The 12,720-nt window shown below is 34.5% G+C and overlaps 1 protein-coding gene across 35 annotated transcripts in view; it reads right to left on the bottom strand.

Annotated features, from left to right (window-relative positions):
• The window catches only part of LOC145687471 (uncharacterized), a 303,707-nt gene that overhangs the window by 224,617 nt on the left and 66,370 nt on the right, over positions 1-12,720 (bottom strand). Inside the window, exons 6-7 of one of the 35 annotated variants that reach the window (XM_081760930.1) lie at positions 5,177-5,320; positions 1,220-4,412 (exon numbers count right to left, since the gene is read on the bottom strand). The exons of 31 other annotated variants lie outside the window; for them this stretch is intronic. In XM_081760930.1, coding sequence (XP_081617056.1) covers positions 4,114-4,412; positions 5,177-5,320 — 443 coding nt within the window. In that variant the 3' untranslated portion in view covers positions 1,220-4,113. Of the gene's footprint in view, positions 1-1,219; positions 4,413-5,176; positions 5,321-5,344; positions 7,432-12,720 lie in introns of those variants that run through there. 3 more of the 35 variants (XM_081760927.1, XM_081760954.1, XM_081760932.1) reach the window with 3 other exon arrangements.

The raw sequence follows: 12,720 nt of genomic DNA, 5'->3' as shown, positions 1-12,720 counted from the left end.
AACTAATGCCTGGTAGTGCGTTCGTTTACGGCATTCTCCCTAAAACGACTGGCATATGCGGTAACTGACAGGTTCACTTTAAAGTCATACAACAAGCTGCTTCAATACCTCAATTTCTCTTCGACACTGGACGAGCTATTACTGCTGTATGTGCGCAACGTGCCTGTATTATTGCAGGTCGATAAACTAACACCCGACCGCTTGGCAGGAACGTTCGTCATTTCTTTTCTCTCTGTGAGCATATGATTAATGGAACGTCAAAAACGGCAATAACTTTTTTGGTTACTTTGTGTGTATTTTATATAAGACACTAGAAGAGAAACCACTTGATACAAAGAAGACAATCCTTCCAAGACCTAAACAAACAAGAAACAAGCAAAACGTTGGATAGCAATTAGCAGTGGGAAAATTAAAATCACATGAACATAATACGTCAATCTGATATGACATAAGGATTAGTTGGCGCTGTGTTTGATAGAAAAGAAAACCCTAACATATTTTCAAGGATCTAGTAAACCTTACAAAGAAATAAAGATACAGAAAATTCACAGTACCAACTATTTAACAATACCACAAGGAAACCAACACCAAGCAACATGTATAACAGCAAAATTAATTATAAGTAATAATAAAAATAATTTCAGAATAATTTCTATTCGTAATTCCATATATCAACTAAAAGCCCTACCAAAGAGCTCAGGTCATGACATTACCGAAGCAAACTGGCTTAACTAGAAATTCAGTTCAGATCGGTTCTTTCCAAGTTTTTTAAAAAAACTCAAGAGCGAATGTACATAAAACATAACTCCTCCCACCCCCTTTCGGACACTTTGCAGGTACTTTATTAATTGATGTTGGCATTTTATTCACGACTTAGAACCATTTGCTTAACAACTGAACATAGAAGTAACATTTATTTAGTATTATAGAGAATAAGGTATGAGAAGCAAGTATGCATTAACAAACAACACAGAACCAAATATCTCTCTCTCTCTCTTGCTAATTAACTACAGATACAGCGAACTACATCAGTAATTCTTCTAGTTTGTAATTCAAAGGTTTCGTTTTTAATACGGCAGGAAACATGACAAAACACAGCCGAAGTTTTGTGAATTCAGAAATTACTAAATTTAATCTACAGTGTGTCCACAAAAACACTCCCTGATTTGAACTCATTGTACAATGAAAACATTTTGTAAGTAAGGTCTCAGAAGGTGTAGTAACTGAAAATATTTTTGGTTCTTCCCTAAAGGTTGTAACATTTACCCACTTTTCCGCTAGAGCGCAGTAAATTCAAAATGACGCTCCCCAAACAGCAACGCAGCTGGTGTGTATTATAATTCCACACAACGAAGAGCGTTGGTCTGTTCAACGTGCGTTCAAACACAAATTTGATGTGGAACCACCACAAACAACGTTATGTTGATTCCCTGTGCTGTTAGGCGAAGTTTCACAATAAACTTATATGCTCATGTTGCAGGTTTTTTGCTGCGGACTGTACAAGGATTTCGTCGAAGAAGAGTGCATCTATGACACGCTGTAAACAATCACGCCGGATATGCTTTCCAGAGTATGAAATGAGTTCGATTATCGCCTAGATGTTTGCCGTGTGACAGGTGAGGCACACATTAAGTGCCTGTAATGAATATGTATCACATGAAACTTTATGAGCTATTACACGTCTACCCAAAAAATGAGCACAATATTCCCGTGTCCATTTTATAACCAAATAAAATCGAGGAGTGCTTTTGTGGGCACACTGTACTATACTTAGTAAGGACGGTATGGAAATTTTACACTTAAATGGTCATTGCGTTTGCCTTTATGATGGTAAATATTTAATTTTAAAAACTTCATTAAAAATCTAAGCTTCTCAGAACAGAACTTCATTTGCATCAACGCAGATAATTCGGAAGTTGATAACTGAGAATTACATCTCAACTCGAATTGCTACAGAGATATTTTGCACTCTAATTACAGACATACTGCAAGTTTACAGTAATTTCACTTTTTCAGTTATTTAATAGTGAAACTGATTCTTTAGGCGCTTTCCTGCACGGTATTATTACAACGATAGTGTCTATTTTTGTATGTACTTTCTAAGTATAGTTAATATTTACGGGCAAAAGTGCTATTTTAAAGGCACAAACAATTAAGAAGAAGAAGAATATAAAGAAATAATTTAAATATTTGTATCATATCAAAATATTTCTTAATTTCGTTGCTATGACAACTTGTTTATTTGTTTGATGTCGTTGTTATGGTAACTAAGAAAGAAAGAACGAAGAACCATCTTGTAAAGACCGAATGTATAATATTCTAATGTGACAAACACGATATATGTTGAAAGTGAATGAATATATATGTAAGTGCACAACTGTGTTGTGTAATTCATAATAATCTCGTGATCTGTATAAACATTCAATATACAGTGAAACCTCCCTTAACGGACACCTCTATAATACGGACACTTTTTTTGTCCCGGCAAAAATATATGTTCCCTTATGGAACAAAACCCTCCCTTTTACGGACACACTCAGATACGGACGCGGACAGTCCTGTTTTCCCGCAGATGTTTCAATAACCTCTTCATAACGGACAGGAATTATTCTCGGTTTTGCGATGTATTATTCCTCACAAGCCTATCTATCATGAGTCTAGACCTGGTGAACCTTCAAACACAACAGGTTCAAGCTGAACTTGAAATTCTTCTCTTTTTCTACCCGCAATGGAAATTCAAGAAAATCTTCAATACGCGATAACACTCATGCAGGGTCAGTCGTGTGGCCAATAATTCTATGCGAACTATTTTCTCTTCCCTAACAAATTTAGTCCATTTGCCTCTGGGCCTTGCATCTTTCCCGACAATTTCATAGATAACAAAACAAACGTAGTTTGTTTTACAAATACATTTTCAATGAGCAATCTTTCCTCTCACTTTTTTGGGGGAGGGGGGAAGCAACCTTTTTCTTTTACTTATGATACAGAACAAGTCTGGATTGGAGTTTTCCCGGCTTCCGTTTTCACTTTCTCTAAGAGGATATGTTTTATGATTGGGGTTGGGTCAATAAACATATGTACTCCCGTATGCCTTTTCATCCATTCCGCCAACGAAGATACCGCGCCAGTACACAAACACACACACACACAAATGTTTCTTCCGCAACCGTACTGGGGATTCTCAGAGGACGCTTGCTAATGAGTTTTATTACTCTTGTAGAGGAAAAAGTATGCCTTTTTGCTAAACGAAAGAGTTTAGCCGATTAGATGGTTCCTAATGCATATTTTGAGAAGGTTCAGAGAATTTGAAAAAATTAGAAACGCGTACAGGGTGATGACATGTACTTAAGAAAATTAACATACACGCATTATGTTTTGCAGTATCGGTATACGAATATATTAACACATCCCCCAGCAATAATATTATTTAACGGAAATGAATTTCTCCTTCATCCCTCCCAGTAATTTAAATACGTACTAGCATATGTGGTTCGGATTCCACGTTAATCAACACGTCCACGTCTCATATAGCCTCGCTGCTGAACGGGACAAAATCAACTCAACTCAAATAGAGTATTTTCATATTGAATTTTACGTACTTACGTTTATACACAATGTATTTACTGTATATTGCAGCACACAACTACTGTTGTGAGAAATCAAATTTATGTAACATCTCTGTAACGGACACCTCTCAATAACGGACAAAAATTCATGTCCCATTGGTGTCCGTTATTGAGGTTTCACTGTATACATTTGGAATCAGGGAATTGTAACGTAGCAAAAGAAATAACGTTACAATATAAACCAATCTGATAATACTTTTAATTTGTCCGGTAATTTTTTTTTAATCAGTTAACTCTAATTAGTGTTATGTTTGGAAATAAGACAATCATTTACATGAAAGAGACCAAAAACATAACTGCATTATAAATGATTATGACTTATACAGGTTAACTTCAAAATATTTACTGAGGAAATTAGAATAATACATCACACTACAAAGAACAATTGTGAGAATTTCTATCTACATTACAAAAGAATAAATAATTTATCCACAAATAAAGCGGTACTGTGTGAAAAAAAAAAGAAGAAAACTTCACTTTATTGCATCTAACGCGCTGCTGAGTCGCGATCCTTTGGAATCACAAGTCCATGTACACGAAAAGCATGAACTCTCAAAGCGTAAGTCTTACTTAAAACTTTATGACATACAGGGCATTCTGTGGCTCCAGAGTGAGACTTCTTATGTAAGTACAGTGAACTTTGATGTCGAAACTGTTTTCCACAAGTGGCACAAGTTGGTAATTGTAAAGAATCGGAATTATTCATTTCTTGAACGAAATGAGGTGTAGACGCTAGGCTATAAAGATAATAATCTTCACCTTCTCTGGATAGATTTTCATATTGTCCTAAGGAGGGAAAACACAAATGTTAAAACGACAGCAGGCAATCGAACGAACTGCTACACATATAAAAACTAACATTACTGTTACATTAGGATGGCATCCCGAACATTACGTTATTATGACTCGACTGTCGATCGAACCTTCACATCCATACCAGAATATCAATCTAATGTCCAAAAAAATTGTCACGAATAATCATTTACTATTCTCACTCCATTATTATCTATAACCATTTTAAAGTATTGGTAAAAGTAAAAATAAGTAATTATACACTGTTCCACTTAAACGCTAAAAACTGAACTCTGCATTTTGTAATTCTTACTGCATTTGCTAATAGTAAAGATCACTTTAATGAAAATAAAAGGGGAGAGGGGGATAACTGGCTAATGGTGTAAGTATTTTTATAATTCTGCACTTTTCAGTTTTAAGGGAGAGTCTAATCAATACTAGACCACTTCCGCATGACCCAGCATAATGGAAAATTAAATTTACATCTCGCCGCAACTTTAATTAAAATTTATCAAGTTTTAATTTCTAATTTACGATCCACAGCATAGGAGAAAGGAAGGAACAGGGAATACGAATCGTTCAAGCAATCGAAGATTCCCTCTTACTCTACCATTACATTTCAAGTCCATGAAGGCTTCTTAAGTGAACCTTCAGATCATACTTTCTGTTCATAACTACATAGCATACTGGGCACTGAGTTTCTCCTGTATGACATTTGCGGTGATGACTTAGAGATGACGAATGATACATTACTTTACCACACACATCACAAACAAACTTCTTCCTTATTGTCTTTTGGCCTTCTTCACTTAATTCTTCATACTGATCAACCTGAACCTGTACAAGATTATCAGCAGGATCTTCGCAACTGATGGCCTTTTGTAGCACACGAATCCAGTTACCTAATGCAGGAAGAAAAGGTTCTCTTAGTTTATGATTCCCTAACGTTATGCGTATTACGTATCAGGAAGAAACTTGCAAAACGCTCTCTCCTGTTCTATTTTCATCTTGCTGCACGTATTCAGCTACTGATGCTTATTATTATTATTTACGGCTTGAAACAATAAAGTTACAATATTTTATTATACAAAACACGGAAATTAAAAAAATTGATTACTGATCATCAATTTTACTCAACTAATTTGAGGAACTACAAAATCCACCTGACTGTTCCCGTATATAAGATAACGGTATATACACTTGATGTATTTAAAGATAATTTGTACGATCGTCATTTTGAACAATACGGCAGTAAGTTTTGCGACTTAATAATAAAATTTTACTTAATTTTGTATTAGCAATGCAGTCGGTAAGACACCGTACGGTAAGTTTACGTACTACTATATTTACTGAGTAACTGCTACATGACCTAGAGTAATACTTTATTGTTAACTCCATTTCCCGTGAAATAATGACCACTTCACAGACAGTATTTAATTAAATTTTAACGACTTAATTTAGATCATGCATTAGTTATGTGTATTAATAAGAACTATCTCTCGTGTGGGTATATGGCTGCAAAGAGAGAGAAAAGGTGCGAATTAAACTAATAATTATTGAGGTGTACTTTTTATCACAATAGCTCACGTAGGATGACCACCAACAGTACAGTTTTCTTAACCATACTTTAACCATACCATGTGCATACGTAATAATAAAAATTGCCGTCACAAATATTCGATCAAATGTAAATGTTCTTTCTCAATGTGAACGTTCATTACATCCCTCTCTAACGCGTTAAAATAGTTCCTTGAAAAAAATCTCAAGTAGTTATAATAGCAGCATTTAGAAGAACTTACTAATTTGATAAAGATCTATTTAACATATTCAATGTAAACTGAGACGAAACGAAATCTCATAGAACCTAAAGTCGAGAAATGTTCCTCTGCTGTACTCACTGCTCAAAATTTTTGGTTTGCTAATCGCTTTCAGGTTATTGGTATTTCCATTAAGAAAAAAATTACAGTGTGTTTCAAGTAACTAAAAAAAAAAAAAAAAAAATTAAATTTAAAGAGAGAGAGATCGTAAAACATATTCTTTTTGAAGGAACAAGGTTTGCACACTAGTTTTTGAAAAGAGCTTTTAGACACAGATATGATGTTTCCGCAACTGGTTTTGCTTACCTTGAGCTTTCCCAAATCCTTAGAACGAAAAAAAATCTTTATAATGATTCTATTTTTTTTTAAATGAATAATACTTAAGAGCTTTAAACTTTCTTTCTCTTCCTCTTTTATATTACTGTATTTACATTATTACAACTTTCTAAAATAATACACCTATAGCAAAGTACATTCTATATATATTATTCTTCTTAATCCGTGTTAATATTATTATATATAACACACTATTTTGAAGTATTTGTCATCACAATATCAACCCTTACATTGAAGGCCATGCAATTAAAAAGAAAAATAGCACTCATCTCATTGGTTGGGGATTTAAGAGAATCGTCACCACTCATCTGCATCTCAAAGTGGTATTTCACTACACTATTGACTGGCATATTTACTTCCTTAGCACCTTTGAAGAATATGTCTTGTGACTAATTTCCTTAGTCTTTATATGCATTTATTAAAATACAATTCTTCTGTTTACGTTGTTAATCAATATAAACAGTATGTATTAAGAGAAGCTCTATTTTATCCATCTGATGAGGTCTCAGTAACTTGTGAACTGCTTTGTTTATATCGATACAGAACTCTATGTAACACACTCAGACCAACATAATTAATATTTCCAAAAATAGTCTGATCATTCAAAATATGATCTTGAATCTTTTTTAACGTGATCCCTGGTCTACTACGTACGAGCTGGAGAATTGCTAACTCTTGCTCTTTCGTAAACTTCCTACTTCGCCCAGCTTGACTAGTTACCAAAGATGCTGGATCATAATATTTAACAGTATATTTGGTCTCTTGTTTTCCGTCCTCACTTTCCACGTTAGGAGACTTTTTGACATTCTCTTCTGCGCTCATGAGTATATGCCATGGGCTAACTGGACAATCCAGGCTTACTGCAAAAGTAAATAAATAAAAAAGTACTAGAACGTATCTCGTATATAAACACGTTAACCATACATGAAAGATGTTCTAAGACTGACACATGCTTCGTGCTCCGTGTTGGAACTGCATAAAATTTGATGTATATAGTTCAAATTACAATTATCGTCACAATTAACATTTTGAACACGCAGTTTTAAGTATAAAAGAAATTAGCACGTAGTTTTAATTACTATTTTACTAGTGAAAAATTTATATATATATATATATATATATATATATATATATATATATATATATATATATATATATATATATAGTTATTATTATTATTATTGGGTTGCATAACTGAAATGTCGGCAACGCACATCTGTAATGCTTCGCTATTCGGCAAAATATCTAGCTCTCATATTAAACTAGTTTGGCAGAATTTTGAATGGACGAATGCAAATAGTCCTCCTGTGTGTGTTAGTTCCATTCTCCATGGCGTCTAAGTAAAACAATGCCGAAGTACACGTATCATTTATTACTGGAATTTGAACCACGAAGCGTCATGCAGTGATGATGTCTGACATAACAGCCCGAGTTGTTTCAACTCTGAACATACAAGATTAACAGTATCACAACAGAAGAGCAGTTGGAAGCGATTAACGAAATCACATCAAACGGTGCGAATGATAGTTGTCAAGCTGCAAATTTGCTACTGGACATGGTATCCACTTGAAACCTGTTATGAAAGTTCAACTAGTGGGTGTCGCGGTCATGAGACAATCATAATCGGCTGGAATTATGTTCGTTCTTGGTCTCGGAGTGACAGAATATTGCTTGATCGAAATGTGACATGCGACGTTCCCAATGTATTCTTGATAACTCAACGTGGTCAGCAAATGGCTTGATGAACTGCTTAGATTCCAAAACTTTCCCTACATGCAACTAAAATCATGGTGTTTAGAGGATTACAACTTCACAAGTTCACAACTTCACGCAAGCTGGATTCATAATCATAGGCGAGTTACACTGTCGCATAACTGGCATGATGTACCAAAAACCTGTCAAATACCACATAGTATTAGTAGACATTATTTACATCCGTATTTCCCCACGTGTACTAAAAGGATGACAGTCACAAAACTCAACTAACTGGGATATTACACTTCCTCATCCTCCGCTGAGCACCGATGTAAGTCCAACGATTTACTACTTGTTCCAGATGCTAATAATCCACTTAAGACGGAATGCTTCGCCAATTAGAACAGTAGGAGAAATAGTAATATTTCGTTTTCTTTAGATCAGATAGAATAGGATCTTCAGAATAGAATCAAATTTCGATATTAAAATATGATTTAATAAAGTTTTTAAGAATGTATTTCTTATTCTATTATTAGTCTTAATCTAAATCTTAATTAAGACTATGTAAATACTCAATATTTGGAATTCAATAAGTGAGTTTTGTTCAGACTGAGTAACTGTAACTGTTGGTAAAAGCGTATGAGATTAATCTAAGTGATACATTGAAGAGAAATAAAAACTCGAACATTTGGACAGGTAGGGATTGAATCTATATCTTTAGACAACAGTTGCTCATTCTTAGGCGACAACATACTGTATGTAGTTGTTTCAATACTACTTCATGGTATTGCTACGTAATATGAACACTTTTATAAAGAAATTCTTTTGAAATGTTCGTAGAATATGTATTCACAAAAGGCTATTCAATTGGTGGAGGCTCAAGAAATAATAAAACATGAAAATGACTGCCTTGTTAATTGTAGAGTGATGAGTAGAGCAACCCAAAAGCATAACAGCAATTTACATATATGGTTGGTGGAAGTTCAGAAAAACATGAGGGTTTAGAAAAGCCTAATTTTAAAAGCATAATAAAACATAATTTTAGAAAATAAAGCATAATTTACAATATATAGCACAATTCTTGGAAAATTCTGTTTAACTACAAGTTTAACATACTGTATTAATACTTTTTACACCAATATTTACAATGCAACAATGCTAACTTTATTTTTATTTCTGTAAACTTTTCGGTGTAACCTTTTGAAGTCGAGAAAAGAAAAAAGAAGAATAAAACTTTTCGCAAACAATAAATAAACAATAGTTTTTTTCTAAGTGAAACTCAGCAGTTATGTATGATGATTCGAAATGTACAAAAAGTGCACAAGAACCCCACACTATATTGTCATGTGTACCTCCTCTTGAACTTAAGACTTTCTGTATTTTTTGGTGGCATCTTTTACTTTCCCTTTCTGTATATATGCACCTCTAATGAGCACACAAGTGATAAAAAAAAACTGACTCGAGTAAAGTATATCTCTTTACAGTGCATTAAGTAGAAAGTTCATTAAATATGAAAGAAACAGGTTGCATAAAATATTAATAAATAGATCAAGATATTTAGAATATTTAATGTATAGTAAATATTATACATTATACACGATTAATGTAAAACAATAATTGAAACTAACATTAAAGCATAATGTGGGTTGCTCTAGTGATTAGTGCCTGTTTCACCGAAAATACTGTGAGTCGTTATCCATTCGCAATATTCTTTAGCTTAGTACTTGACTGCAGGACTGTAATGAGGGCGAATGGTGGTCCAGTGAAGAAGTGATCACCTCCAAAATGTAGGGCTCTTGTGTTCGATCCAGACCTGTGATTATATAATAATTTAGAAACTAAATTAAATTTTTCTATTGACATCTCAGGATTATGATATGTACGCTAAAAAAGATGGTTTGATGAAAAGAAATAATTATGAAAGGACTGGTTGAATGGATAAGTGGGAGGAAATATAAAAACCCAGAGAAAACCAATCCACGCGGTGTTTATCCACCACAAGGTTCACTTGGTGAGAGCTGACACTGAACCAGTGATCCCAACGCACTAAAATGAGCGCTCCACCACTGAGTCACCGCCTGCGCAGAAGAGGTGTAGCAGACCTTTCAATTCTTTTTAACGAGGCTACAAGTTAAAATACGTTTTTACAAATGTGAACTCAAATCAAATAGTATTTAGTTCGTGTTACGTCCATGTTTATAATCTTTAGACTTCCAAGACAGTTGTTAAATACTAAAGAATAATCATTTAAGAAATAGTGACATTAGTAGAATGTGGAATGGAAGAAAACGGGTGAATCCAAGAAACCTCTTAAGCATGGTTATGGTCCATTATAAGGTCACAGTTCTGTCTGGATCAAACACAGGACGACGCTACGTAATAGAGGTATGAGCTTTTTCAATAGACTACCATTCGCTTCCATTACAGTCTTACAGTCAAGTGCTAAGCTACAGAATATTGAAAGTGGCTGATGACTCTCAATATTTTCGAAGAATCAGTCACTTGCTACTCAATCAACCATGTAGTTAAGTTTCATGTGTACGTTATTTAAGCCTTCACTATCAGATAACATTTAGTGATTACGTATTTTACGAGCACTTCAACGTACACTATAAATACATTTTACATGTCATTTACGTAGCAATACCATGAAACAGTATTAGAACCTCTACGTCTAACTGTAGCCTAAGGACTTAGGTTCAATTCCCTGCCAGTCCAGCTGTTCGAGTTTTGTAGTACCTTTCATCATTTACGATTACTCTCATACACTTTTAACAGACACGCAGTCATCTCTACTTTTTAGAATTCAGTGAACAGTGTTAATGAAAAATATTAAAAATATAAAAAGTTAGCCTGGTAATATTTGCAAAACGCTATTAAATAAATTAATAACCAATTCCAAACCTTCGTTTATAGACCAGGAATTTGGATGCTCAGTTTATAACGTCACAGTTGTTGGGCACCGAAATTTATGCGCTATACAGAGGGTCTTGAAAAAAAATTAGTTTTGTGCATACTCTCTGGCTCATTGTCTATGTTATTCACTGAATTTCAAAAGAGTGGGATGCGCTTAGGGAAGGGCCTTAATACGTTTTAAAACTTTACTAAATCATATTTTAATACCGAAACTTCATTTCTACTTAATTATCAAAAACTCTCCTCTGACGATGGAACTGGTGTGTGTGGTGGTTTAACATCCGAAAATAATATGGTTACATGAAAAGTGAACTTAGTCATTTTCGATCAGTAACAGACAATGAAATGGTCTTTTAATATCATCTACCTGGATATTGTCATTAATACTCAATTGATACTTAAAACTTAACTTTGTGTACAATTCGTTGCGTCGATACCGCGTATTCTTAAACTTAAGCATTTAGAAAGAGCGCATACTTACTAGTTCCTATGTAATTCCTTCAATCTCTTCCCAGTTTCGCAATTTCGGTGGCTTATAACTGTACATGGAGATGTTCTTCGTCAACCCATGTTTACTAGAACTTACTTTCTTTTATTTGATGCAAGGAATCTCCTCTCTAAGTTTAGTCATGTTATTTTTCCGCAGCCTGAAAGTCAGTACATACAGACTTTCAATGTACTTCAAGTACTTTCTCATTTACAGATATTTAATCCCTTTTCTCTATTGATGGATCCAGGGCTTGTGAAATATAAATGTGTGATCAACCGTATTTGAAAGTGCCGTCGAAGATCCACCATTTGTTAATGAATAACGTTCTAACACGAGGATAGATTACTCGTTAAAGGATATCAATGATATAATGAAGGAAGTTCTGTTTGAAGGATGTCAATGGATAAGGTCGCTTCAGATTTATGGTAACGGATTCGATCACACGATCGCAACACGCGAAGTCACTATGTTGAACTGCAGGGAACAGTTGTTAAATGTGATTGACCTACATGGAACCCCGATGGCAGAACTTACTCTGTCTTCCTGCGATGACCTTTTGTAAGCAAAAAATTTTCTGCTGGAAAAACACTTGTAATTCTTAATACGCTATACGCGACATAAAAAAAAACGAACTATATTTATACGAGTAGTCCGTGCATTTAAGACATCTACACATAGCAAGCATGTTTTTATACTTTTTTTGTTGGCTATTTTTCTCCTCTGGCAATTTTTCTGCACAGGCGTAGCAAATTTTCTGCGATCACATCGCAGATCGCGGCATGTTCTGCTATGTAGCATGAAGCTAATAATACGCAACACAAGTGTGAAATCAAAATTCTTGTAATCTCTTACTAACATTTCCTTGAAATCCCCTGATGCATCCCCATAGATTTTTATGGGTTCCAGTTGCTGAAATCGGAGTTCGGTAGTCAAAAGCAACATACTTTTTTTCTTCCTTTTTTGTTAAGGATGGAGCGATCAAATTATACGTCAATGCAGCCTCCTTCAGTAGAAACTAAGAGGAAGGGCGAAAGCTAACAGACAGAGC

Source organism: Thermobia domestica, chromosome 1, assembly GCF_964235325.1.
Source record: "Thermobia domestica chromosome 1, izTheDome1.hap1.1, whole genome shotgun sequence".
In the NCBI taxonomy this organism is placed as follows: Eukaryota; Metazoa; Arthropoda; class Insecta; order Zygentoma; family Lepismatidae; genus Thermobia; species Thermobia domestica.
The sequence above is the reverse complement of the archived record's forward strand: the minus strand, read 5'-3'. Positions and strand labels throughout refer to the sequence as shown.